Raw genomic sequence first — 13,316 nt, 5'->3', positions numbered from 1 at the left:
TATTAGATCCCATAGAGTAGGCCTCCTCCGAGTTCCATCAGCCGGTCAATGTCGACTGGCAACCACGCGGAGGAGAGCCTTCTCGGTGGCAGCTCCGACCCTATGGAACGATCTTCCCGTGGAGATTCGTACCCTCCCCACCCTCCAGACCTTCCACATAGCCCTTAAATCCTGGCTGTCCCGACAGGCCTGGGGCTAAAGACCTTAACCCCACCTGAATTGTATGAATGTTGTGCTTTTAACAATGTATTGTCTTATGTGTTTAAATTGGTTTGTCCTCCCTCCCTTTGAACTGTGAGCCGCCCTGAGTCCCCCCAGGGAAAAGGGCGGCATACAAATAAAATACCTATACCTATACCTATACCTCTGATACAGATATAATTTTAAGAGTTGCCACACTGGTTTTAAAAGGAATCTTAAAAAAGAATAACAATATTTTGTCAGTAAAGCAAATAGCACTTTTCCTCAAATATAGCAATTTTTTACTCTTCAACTTAATGTTTATTCCCTCTTTGAAACACAATGAGGTAATCACTAAGCTGCAATATACATCTTTCAGATGGGCTGTGATTCTAGATTTCAGAGTAGTCCAACACAGTAATGTCCATGAAAGCTTTGCCGGGCCTGTCTATCGTTTTATCTGTGCAAACAATTTAATGCCAATTTAAGGTCATCAAAGAACATAATCTTTATGGAAGAAACAAGCAACTAAATCTTATTGCTACACAAATGTTTCCGTTCCATATCCTAGACCAGTGTTTTTCAACCTTGGCAACTTGAAGATGTCTGGACTTCAACTCCCAGAATTCCCCAGCCAGCGAATGCTGGCTGGGGAATTCTGGGAGTTGAAGTCCGGACATCTTCAAGTTGCCAAGGTTGAGAAACACTGTCCTAGACACCTCATTCCTACTCCTCTGCCATCCTGAGTTTTGCTGAAAGTACCCTTAAAAAGTCCCCCCCCCCCTCTTCCTCAGAATCCTGATGCACTAATTCAATATTGCACTTTGCAATAACCGCAACGTTATTGCCTGATGCTCACGAGGGCTTTGAGGACGAACGTATAGAGGTTGCAGAATTCTTGTGACCGTGACAGTGTGGGCAAGTGCATTTTGTAGCGTCCTTTTCTGGCCTAAACAGGCAACACAAGCAATCGAGGGGCCTTGGCGGTTTCGACTGGTGTAACTCTTTGGTAGGAATCGAACGACTGCTAGTAGCCGCAACTACAGCAGCAGCCTCTCTCTTCTTTTCTCTCGAGATAGTCAAGTGCTGCAACCTTTCCATTTCTACAAGACGCGAGACAATTTTGTCAAGGGAGTCGTTAAGCGGTGGACTGATAGACGATTTCCAACTGTCAGACTTGGATAACGAGAATTTTTTTAAATCCAGATTATTATAGGGCGAAGGAAGGAAATCAGGGTAAGGAAACGTGTCATTTTCCAGCGAAGAGGGAGCATCTTCCTGGTCCGCGAAAGGGTCTGTCTTTATGTTAAGATTTAGATCTTTGAAATATTTCAGCAAAGTTATATTTCTTTTCTCAGTCTCAGTCACTTCCTTTTCTTCTACTAAATGCTTGTTTTCTGCGTTAACGTTTCTTTTCTTCGGCTTCCATTTACTTGCCGAATGTATGTCGTCACTGCTACTATCCGTAGCAAGGTAAGAATCCGAAGTGGTGACTTCATTGGTCTTTTTGAGACAGTCTCCGTCATCTTTTCTGCAGTTCTTTTCGAAGGCGGTCTTCTTAGTTTCTGGATAAGAAACAGGGTGGTATCGCTTCGTAAAAGAATGTCCCGCCGGATTAGGAGTGCCTACATTTATAAGACCATCACTGGAGCCAGATGGCAATTCTGCATCAAGTTTACTGAAGTCTCTGAAAAAGAAAATGAAAAAAAGAAGAAGCTGAGACTGCGCTTACACAGTTATCGTTATGAAAAGGCATCACAAAATCTGTATGAAAAACTACAGTTGCCCCTGATGTGCCACATAGAATACTCTGAAATAAGAGTTTACACTTATCTGTTGTGGCCCAGCAGGAGCCGTTGGAGCTGCCACCAGACTCCGACAGCGAGGGGCCCTATGAGTCGGCTCTGGAGGATGTGGAGGACCCTGGACAGGATTCCGACTCCGAGCAGGGTGCAGAGAAGCTGGTTGGCCTCCAGGAGGCGCCTGAGCCTTGGACCAGTGGGGAGGAGACAAGGAAGTGTGTTCCTGACGTCAGCAGTGAGTTGTTCCTGGATGCCCAGCACCGAAGAGCTACTAGGCATCAGGAACAGTTACGCAAGTACAAGAGGTAACTGCACTCAGCTGGTGGTCATTAGGCTCCTCTCCAGACTATAAAAGGACTGCTTGTTCACACACCCTTTTGCAGAAGTCAACACAGGAACTAATGTTGGAGAACATTATTGTGAGCTTGGTAGGCTGGATTGCTGCCACGGCTTATCTGTGTTGGATTGCTGCCAAGGCTTATCTGTGCCAGTTTGCTGCCAAGGACTTGTCTGTCTGTTAATTAAATGCCGTAACTTATCTTTGGCTCGGAGTGTGTGTTGGTGTGGGACGAGGGGGGTCAGAACACTTATTTCTTAATTTTTTCCCAGAAGGGGCAGGAATCAAGCATACACGTGACTGAAAAGATATGGCACCTCAACTACTTTATTTATCACAGTTCACAAATCAGGAACTCTCAGATGAGAGGGCAGGATGTTTCTCCAGTCACCACAACAGACACCCACCCATAAAAAAAGCATGACTTGGCAAATCTGTGTGACTTTATCAGCAAAATGTTGTGCTCATCTTTAAGAACATCCAGGTCGGAGAACAACTGGTTTTTCATCTTTTTTTAAATAAGGTCTCTCAGCATTACAGGATGACAACACATTTTCTACTGCTTCAACTCTCAAAAACAGCCCCGAAATGGCCTGAAAATGGCCCAAAAAACGGCCTGAAAACAGCCAAAAACCAGGCATGCGCACACCAGCTCCGCCACGCGCACCTGTACGCCTATGCACACATGTTCCAGTTTTGCCACACTGCACTACTAATCCATCCAGAAAAATAATTTCCCAAGAGTGTTTTAAAAAGGAATTCAATGCTTGGCAGTTTTATTAGTGAAGATATTGAGTGCTTGTGCCCTTATTGTATTTAATTTCTTTTTCCAGAATGAGCAATATATATATATATTTTTACCTGCTGACAGAAGTACTGCCTTGATTAGATACGTGGTTCCATAAATGGAATTGCCCTTGTTTGTTGCTGTTGGAATTCAGCTGAAAAATGCAAAATGGTTTAAACAAAAATAAGATTGGTATGCAACGTGGAAAAAATCGTTAAAATGTAAGCGTAAGTAAATTGTATTATGAAAAGAGATTTGAAAACATATACTACCTGTGCTATCCTAGAATTTTTTGATATGTTAAAAGCTGTCAACTGTTCAATTGCAACTTTATAGTGGTCCTATAAAATAACAGAGTCACTGTAATATTTATCAAACAAAACATGCATTATAAAATTTAGTGACTATTTTGAGCTATGTGTTTCATCTCAAGCCTATACACAATTCCACATGTTGGGCTCAGAAATTCCACAGATGTGCAACTTATGCTTAAATATTGTACAATTACTTGAAAGAAAAATCAAAGCTTCCCAATGTTTCTCTGCCTCATTTTCCCCTACGGCAATTTGAGATAATCCAAGAGAGTTTTCCTTTTAGAAAACACAGTGCATCTTTTTTCAAATGATTGTATGCGATTCCAGAGTCCAATAAAATAATCTTTCTGGAAAGACTTAAGACAGATGACAGACAAATGGAGACACATATAAGAATCAAAGAGGAAGTATGAAAGTCTTAGAGATCTCTTCCCACTTCTTAACTGTTTTTCAGAAGGGGATAAAGGCTTTCGGGACTTTTGGCAAATAATCCTATATTTAAAAATCATCATTTCAAGATTTTAGTTAGTCAATTGCTTTTTCTCTGCTGTTTTATAATTATTTTATGATTTATGGTTGTGGGTTGCTGGAAATCTCAAAAGAAGGGGGTCAACTTTGACAGAGGCTGGTTTGTAAATTGTAAATTTAATGAATTGATATGCCTCCCAATCCCGAAGGACTCCGGGTGGCTTACAAAATAAAACACTAAAAGATAAAAAAGTAAAAATAGGGAAAGAGAAAACAGATTAAAAAGCAGCACATAGGTGGGGCTGGACCACATTCATGAGGTCAACAGCCCCAGGCCTGCCGGAATAGCCAGGTTTTAGTGGCCTTTCGGAAGGCCGAGAGAGTGGGAAGGGTCCAAATCTCTGGGGGTAGATCGTTCCACAGGGCCGGTGCAGCTACAGAGAAGGCCCTCCCCCAAGGAGTCGCCAGCCGGCATTGTTCGGTCGACGGCACCCGGAGAAGGCCCATCCTGTGAGATCTTATCGGCCGTTGGGAGGTATGTGGCAGAAGGTTTATATGCTGAATGGGTAAGAATCCCAGTTGACATCACAGCAATGTTTATGGGTGGGAGCAGGGGTGGGTTTCAACCAGTTCGCGGCGGTCCCTGCGAACCGGTTGGTCGCCGAACCCGGAAGTAAGTAACTTCCGGGAACGGCGAAGGGCGCGCCCGCCCGCCCGCGGTCCTTACCCGGTTTTGACAAGTTCTGCGCTTCCATGCATGCGCAGGACGCATACAGTGCCTGCGCAATCGTCCAGGAGCAGCTGGAGCGTCACGCAGACGCTAGTACGCATGCGTGCACCGCGCGCATGCACGAGGACGCCGCCGGCCCCGTTCCAACCGAACCGTGGAGAAACCCACGGTGTCTCGTGGGAGACACGATAAAAATACAAGTGGGACAAGGATATTCCATTTGTTCTCCCAGTTTTGGATGAGAGATTTTCAGAAAATCCTTTTTTTTAAAAAAAGCCATATTTAAACTATTTTTAAGACTGATTCTAGGTATTTAGATTTTTGAGTCAGAATAGCACGACACTGCCATTAATTTTCAACCGTGATAGTCAGAGAAAGCTCTGGTGGTTACAAAACGGGCTTCGGACTAGTATTAAAATTTCAGGTTCACCACTTCTCCTAGGGAGATAAGTTGGAGATATATATTTAAGGTAAAGATGAATAAAGATAAATAAATAAAATATTCCTTGTTTGCTTGATCAATTTGTACAGCTTCCCATCTCAACAAGTGATCCAGGAGATGAACAACATTACAGTAAGTTAAAAACAATTCCCACTACAAATACAAAACCTAAAATAGACAGAGGCCAAGGAAAGTATCACAATCAGGACCCCACACTCAGGACCCCAAAACCAGATCTTTTCAGCCTTATGAAAAGCCAGCAAGGTTAGAGCCCTCCAAAAATTACAGTTAGATCTAAGAAAAATACTTAAGTGAAAAGTCCTAAGGATTCATTGCGTGGAATTCAGAGACTAGTTTAATGATGGTTAAAGCTGTGCTATATTTTTTTTTTAAAAAAAAAGCATAAATGAAGAAACAAGAAAATATTTGTGTGGGTTCAGCGTAACAATTGTTGCTGAAATTGTTGGACTTGCATGCAAACTACAATGATTGTCTATTTACTAAGAGCCGAGGTGGCGCAGTGGTTAGGGTGCAGTACTGCAGGCCAATTCAGCTGACTGCTATCTGCAGTTCGGTGGTTCAAATCTCACCGGTTCAAGGTTGACTCAGCCTTCCATCCTTCCGAGGTGGGTAAAATGAGGACCTGGATTGTTGTTGGGGGCAATATGCTGACTCTGTAAACCGCTCAGAGAGGGCTGAAAGCCTATGAAGCGGTATATAAGTCTAACTGCTATTGCTATTGCTACTGTTAAAACAGCTTAATATAACCTTGCTACCAATACTAAAGTAATCCTATCTCTAAAGCAGAAGGTTCCAAACACAGAATGTTTTGATTGGTGTCCAATGTGATTCCTTGCCAGCTGGCTAGAAATTAGGATAAAAATAAATTTGCGTCTTTCATTTTCCCCTTTGCTCTAACGTCCAAACAGGATTGGGGGAAGAGGCACACAGAGGTTTAAAATATATTGGACTCTTAGTGTCTGTCTGTCTCCATCCTCCTCCCATCTCTTTGGAATTTCCCAGACTTTTAAAACAGTTGGGCTCAAAAGGACAAAGGGGGCAATTAAAATATTAGATTCACTAAAAGAGAGAATTGACATGTGGCTCTTGGGAGCCAATAAGAGAAAGCAGGCTGGGAGTCGACCGCAAGCGTGACCCGACAAATGCGCGCACAACAAAAGCGCGCTGCGAAACTGCGGCGAGAAAACCGCAATGTCATACACGCGCCAACAACAACGCGCCCACAAAAGCGCGATTTCAGTTAAGGTAAGGGTTAGGTTCAAGGTTAGGTTTAGGGTTAGGTTTAGAACTTGCGGTTATTACTTGTTTGTTGAAGGCGCGTTTTTGTTGGCGCGCTGTTGTCAGCGCGCTTCTGCGCTCATTCGTTGGCGCGCTTTAGAACTCGTGGTTTTCTCGCCGCGGTTTCGTCAGCGTGCTTTTGTCAAACGCGCATTTGTTGGTGAACCAACCGCAAGTTCTTCAGCTGGACAGAAGAGGCGGTGTGGGCTCTGAAGAGCCTCACATGAATTCTGTCTGACAAACCAATGCCGAGATCCTTTTGGATCAGAACCTCCCTGTGGGGAGTGTGGGGGCGGAGAAGGGGCATCTTCTCATCAGACCCAGAGGGAGTGCAACAGGTCCCGCTCATAGATTGGAGATTTGCTCTCTGAATCGGCATCGGGGAGGCAGCATGGCAACATGGCTGCAGAAGAAGCTGGCCTCTGGTCAAAGCAACTGAGCAGCAGCATGTAGGAGACGGGATGGAAAACCTGGTAAGAAGATTTAATTAACCAACAGTCCTAAATCAGAATTTGCAAAAAAAATGATTTAGAGGAGTGGTCTCCAACCTTGGCAACTTTAAGACTCGTGGACTTCAATTCCCAGAGTTCCTCAGCCAGCAAAGCTTTGGAACTCTGGGAGTTGAAGTCCACAAGTCTTAAAGTTGCCAAGGTTGGAGACTACTAGTTTAGAGAACATGGAAGTCAACTCGTACCTGAATAATGTATGCAATACTTCCTTTAAAATAAAAATGTCAATTTAGCACAGGTTGCTATAACATTATTAAAGGAGTTTAATAATTTTTGCCCTTACCTTGTAAAATATGCTTGTAAGACTACCTGCAAAAGAGTAAAAGTTACCTTTATTTATTTATATATATATATATATATGTTTTCTGAGGTTTTCGCGGGTGTTAGTATGTAGGTCTCTAGTTATTCAGGTTTTCTCCCGCATAAAACTGGAGATGTCTTGCCCAAGACATCTCCAATTTTACGCGGGAGAAAACCCGAATAACTAGAGACCATTTATATATGTATGTATGTATGTATGTTATATTTGTGCTGATAAATAAATAAAGGGAGACTAGTATGGATCTATTTCAAGCTATTTAGCTCTCACCAGCTAGCCATACCCTTACTGGGAATCGAACCTGTGCTGTATTGCTTCTTAGGCAGATGTGTTAACCACTGAGCTACAGAGCTCGACTCCTTATCAGCCAATATATATCTATATTATTTTTTAAATTTCTTAACATAAAGAATAATCTGCGTTTGAACGCACCTCCTGTGGCAAGCTTACCTTCTGGTGAATGAAATTTCTTTTCAGGAGAACAGTCAGTTTCCAGACCACAGATACGTGATTCCTGCAATTAAACTCACGTTTAGTTTTGGTAACTGCATATAAATGAACTGTACATTTTTTACTTGTATTATTTTGGTAATAATGGTTCTACCATATGCCATCCAGAGTTATCCTGGCGTTTGTTACTCTTATAAATTAAACACTGCCACAATAGCTATGACGCACTCTGAAAAGCGTTAAACGGTAAATTCGAGACGGCATTTCAGGAAAGTAAAATAGCAACATTATTTTAGGACGTGGGCCCTTCATGGATTACTGCCTTGTCTTGGCAAAGGGGCTTGCGTAGCTCAACGAAGCCATGAGCTATGCCATGAAAGGCCACCCGAGAAGACGGACAGGTCTTAGCGGAGACTTCTGGCAAAACGTGATCCATTGGGGAGGAGCTACGCGTCACAGCAACACTGCAGCTTTTTCTGGTCACTCCAGATTAGCTGTCGAATCCTAGTCATTTGGACGGTCATAATCAGACCCAAGCTGTCCCGAAGAGACAGTGGGAGGTAGGGGAAAGCCCTGTGAACCCAGAGACACCCGCAAAGTCTCTGGGGAAACAGGGGAAACCCCCTTTTCCTCGCGATTAAGAGCCAGCCCCCTAGGCTGCCGAAGCTGCCGACAGCTCCACAAAGCAAGAGATGGAGGGAGAATGAAACATGCCTTTATGGTGAGATCTTTTACAAAGGAATCACATGTCTATGGTCTGGAAACTGACTGTTCTCCTGAAAAGAAATTTCATTCACCAGAAGGTAAGCTTGCCACAGGAGGTGCGTTCAAACGCAGATATTCTTTATGTTAAGAAATTTAAAAAATAATATATATAAATAAAGGTAATGTTTACTCTTTTGCAGGCACTCTTACAAGCACATTTTACAAGGTAAGGGCAAACATTATTAAACTCTTTTAATAATCTTATAGCAACCTCCGTGCTAAGAACATGGAACTCAGTTCCCATGTGCTCTGAAACATCTTTCTATAGCTCCGATTATATGACAAACCATCCATTTATCGTTAAACAGCAGATATGGTATTGAACGGGTTCTGCATAAAAGAATAGATTAATTTACTAAGAGATTCGTGACCCGTCAAAAGCGCGTTCCACAAAAGCGCGGTCGACGAAATCGCGTATGTGACGTCATCACAACGCGAACGAAAAAGATCGAAAAATTGAAATAAAAATTAAATTACAGCAAGCCGATTCACATAAAGGTAAGGGTTAGGTTTAGGTTTAGGGTTAGGGTTAGGGTTAGAGCGTTAGCGTTACGTTTAGCGTTAGGTTAAGGGTTAGCGTTAGGTTTTTCGTTACGTTAAGGGTTAGGTTTAGGTTTAGGGTTAGGTTTGGGGGGGTTGGGGGAAGGTTTTAGCTTTATTTTTACATTTTTCGATCTTTTTCGTCGCACTGTGATGACGTCACATACGCGCTTTCGTCGACCGCGATTTTGTCCTCCGCGGTTTTGTGGTAGAACTAAGAGATTGACGTACCTGGTGAGAGAAGGTGCTGATTGGCAGAGTTGTCCCGTAAATTCCAGGAATGGCTTCTTTTTTTTCCTTCAAATTGACAAGTTTCTCAACCTTGCTTTTTTCACCCAGCCTATACGTAGATGAGAGTCAGGAAAGACACAATAATATGCACATCAGGACGAACAAGTAAAGAATATAATAATATACTGTTTGTATTTGTATTTGTATTGGGTTTATTTGTATGCCGCCCTTCTCCAGGAGGGACTCAGGGCGGTGAACAACTCAGGGGGGAATGGGACATAAACACAGTACACATAATTAAAATACACAAAAATCACACAACCACACAGGTCGAGAGGGGAGGGGAACCCATCACCCCCAGGCCTGCCGGCGCAGCCAGGTTTTGACGGCTTTCCGGAAGGCCTGGAGAGAGGTGAGGGTCTGAATCTCTGCGGGGAGTTTGTTCCAAAGGGCCGGAGCTGCCACAGAGAAGGCCCTCCCCCGGGTAGTAGCCAGATGGCATTGGCTGGTGGACGGAACCCGGAGGAGGCCGACCCTGTGAGATCTGACGGGTCTTTGGGAGGTAATTGGCAGCAGGCGGTCTCTAAAGTACCCAGGTCCAATACCATGAAGGGCTTTATAAGTTACGACTAGCACTTTGAAGCGTATCCGGAGACCGATCGGTAGCCAGTGCAGCTTGCGGAGGATAGGTGTAACGTGGGTGTACCGAGGTGCGCCCACAATCGCTCGCACGGCCGCATTCTGGACCAGCTGAAGTCTCCGAATACTCTTCAAAGGCTGCCCCATGTAGAGCGCATTGCAGTAGTCCAGTCTTGAGGTCACTGTTAATATAGGACAGCGTCAAATTATATTTTACAAGTTTTAAACATGCAAAGTTAAATTTAAAAAGCCCCCTGGAGTAGTAAGAGGATGTACAGAAATTATAGTCAGGAAAACAACAGTAAGAACAGTTGTTTGAAGTAAGATCAGAGGAAAGAAAAGGCAAAATTGGAAGGTTTGGGGTTTCCTCCCCTAAAAAACAAAATATTCCTTACTTTAGCCCTCTGAGACATAAATCACCCTTCTTCAGGAAGCACACAAAACCTTGGCAGGTTCTGGATTTCAGCAGAGCATTGGAGAAAATCAGGTTTCAAGAACTAAAAGAACATTTCTAAAGGATTATCAAAGTCTGGAAGTTATTTTGGAGAGAGAGAAAGAAGCATAGTGTTTGTTCTTAGGGGCAATGGTGTATTTAGGTGGTGTGATGGATGAGTACCTGGGCTCTAAGAAACTTAAATGAAGCAAACAAATAATAATCTTAAAAATGAATCCAAAATAGTGGGAGAGGATCCACTATTGGATCCACTATCCATGCTGTCCAAAATGGAACATTTGGTTAATTGTTTTCCATATAATACTAATAGTCACATTGGACATTATGGTAAGAATTGAACTTTGTTGAAAGCGCATTAAAGGATTGGAAAATTGTAACCCTGAAACAGAATGACTTCTGCAAAGATAGGCTGTTCCTTTCTCCCAAAACTGCTTAAAAGAGATAGTATACTTGCTTAGGAACGAATTGGGAATAAAAGACAAGATATTGTGTGTATGGTAGACAAAAGAAGCATCGGTAATGAGATGCCATAAAAGTACAAACCCTACTTGATTTTTCTTGGCTTCCTGAAAGGGTGAAAAAAAAAGATTATATTGTATTTAGGAATGAATTAATTCAGAAAATTAGATTGCAGTGGTCATACTGACCGGAAAAGGCAGAATTAGAAAAGAAAGGATAATATGGCATGAGAAATACCAGGATAATAAATCAGCAGCCCCAGATGTTTGGGATTATAATCCTTTATATTTGCATGCTTGTTAGAAATGAGACTCTTCTATTCTTTCAAGAAAGCACTAGGTTATCTATCGGGTGGAAAGGTAAACCTTTAATTTTATAATATCTCTGTGACTATTTTTAAAACACAAATTATGAAAGAGCAGTAGATTAGGATTACGTATACTTTCTCACCAAAATACTTTTTTACATTCCCCTTTATGTTTGACTATCTACCTGCAATCTTAAAGTTTACATGCATGCCACATGTAAAAATATGCACGCCATATGTAAAAAATATGCACGCCACATGTAAAAACATGAAAGTGGGCAGTATAGTATGGAGGAGCTGAGATTAAACCTCTTCCTCCTAACACCTGTGCTTGACTGCACAATGTTTGAAGAAAATAGTCCTTAGACACACAACAATGAAATGTCAGTTTGTCATGTCAAGGCAGCGGCTGAATTCGCCTTTCAAGCCAGAACACTTTCAATTCCCACACATGTTGCCCTTTTCCAAGTCAAATTTGCCAGGAGAGGTTCCTAAAAAAACCTCAATTTTCAGCTGAGCTTCCTAAAAAAAACCCCGATTTTCAGCTGAGCTTCTTAAAAAACCCCGATTTTCAGCCGAGCTTCCTAAAAAAAACCCAATTTTCAGCCGAGCTTCCTAAAAAACCCCGATTTTCAGCAAAGCTTCCTAAAAAACCCCAATTTTCAGCCGAGCTTCCTAAAAAACCCCAATTTTCAGCCGAGCTTCCTAAAAAAAAACCCAATTTTCATGCTCAAAAAAACCTGGATTCTACACACATAACACACAAAATATAATAAAGAAATCACTATACAGTTTAGACTAACTTATTTTTAACCAGTTAATCATGCTTAAATAAACCTGGATTCTCAACAAAAAAAACTCAAGGGGGAAAAAACCCACATTTTATTAGCTAGTTTTGATTACATTTTAACCTATTTAAGGTATTAATCTATTTAAACCCAGATTCGATAGAATAAAACCCCAAATAACAAAAACACAATAACTCAGGTTTAAACCAACTAGCAATAGACTACTATATTACTAACCTAACTACCTAATTTTATTAGCTAGTTTTGATTACATTTTAACCTATTTAAGGTATTAATCTATTTAAACCCAGATTCGATAGAATAAAACCCCAAATAATAAAAACACAATAACTCAGGTTTAAACCAACTAGCAATAGACTACTATATGACTAACCTAACTACCTAATTTTATTAGCTAGTTTTGATTAAATTTTTACCTATTTAAGGTATTAATCTATTTAAACCCAGATTTGATAGAATAAAACCCCAAATAATAAAATCACAATAACTCAGGTTTAAACCAACTAGCAATAGACTACTATATTACTAACCTAACTACCTAATTTTATTAGCTAGTTTTGATTAAATTTTTACCTATTTAAGGTATTAATCTATTTAAACCCAGATTTGATAGAATAAAACCCCAAATAATAAAATCACAATAACTCAGGTTTAAACCAACTAGCAATAGACTACTATATTACTAACCTAACTACCTAATTTTATTAGCTAGTTTTGATTAAATTTTTACCTATTTAAGGTATTAATCTATTTAAACCCAGATTCGATAGAATAAAACCCCCAAATAATAAAATCACAATAACTCTGGTTTAAACCAACTAGCAATAGACTACTATATTACTAACCTAACTACCTAATTTTATTAGCTAGTTTTGATTAAATTTTTTACCTATTTAAGGTATTAATCTATTTAAACCCAGATTTGATAGAATAAAACCCCAAATAACAAAATCACAATAACTCAGGTTTAAACCAACTAGCAATAGACTACTATATGACTAACCTAACTACCTAATGCTATCATGGGATGTAGAGAAAAACATTAAATTTTAAAGTGTAAACAATAAATAAAACTTGAGACTAGGGAGGGGCAAGCGCTTAAGCCAAGGGCGGCCCGACCTGGCCATGAGGCAGGCAGGAGCAACTCTCTTTTTGGGGAGCGCTGATCGCTCCAAGGGCGCTGTTTTGGGGGGGCATTTTGTTGGGGGGTGTCGGGGATTCCCTACCCTGGGAAGTTTGTGAAACTTCGCGGCGTTTCTTTCCTGGGAGGAGAAGCGGAGCGCCCGCTCGACGGGTACATGCTGGGGCAGGAGGAGGCGGCGGCGGAGCGCAATTTGGGCTTTGCGCCTTGCGCCTCCGCCTCGGCCTTCAGGGCGCGCGGAGGGCCGCTGCTCGCCATGGGAATAAGCCGAGTCCCCGCCGCAGCCTTAGCCGGGACCTTCGGGGGTTTCCTCTAGGGCGTCGGCTTCTTTCTT

The 13,316-nt window shown here is 41.8% G+C and overlaps 1 protein-coding gene across 1 annotated transcript; it reads right to left on the bottom strand.

Annotated features, from left to right (window-relative positions):
• Positions 1–961: 961 nt before the first annotated feature.
• FAM217A (family with sequence similarity 217 member A) lies at positions 962–13,240 on the bottom strand. The gene is made up of 4 exons (XM_087703592.1): positions 13,068–13,240; positions 9,174–9,282; positions 3,181–3,260; positions 962–1,867 (listed from the first exon to the last, which is right to left on the bottom strand). The coding sequence occupies exons 1-4, from the start codon at positions 13,238–13,240 to the stop codon at positions 1,036–1,038; spliced, it is 1,194 nt and encodes a 397-aa protein (XP_087559718.1). The 3' UTR covers positions 962–1,035.
• Between the last annotated feature and the right edge of the window lie 76 nt (positions 13,241–13,316).

Source organism: Thamnophis sirtalis, unplaced genomic scaffold (genome assembly GCF_051295495.1).
Source record: "Thamnophis sirtalis isolate CommonGarterSnake01/CBP01778 unplaced genomic scaffold, rThaSir2_p1.2 scaffold_2, whole genome shotgun sequence".
NCBI lineage: Eukaryota > Metazoa > Chordata > Lepidosauria > Squamata > Natricidae > Thamnophis > Thamnophis sirtalis.
Note: the sequence above shows the minus strand (reverse complement) of the source record. Positions and strands in the feature narration are given on the sequence as shown.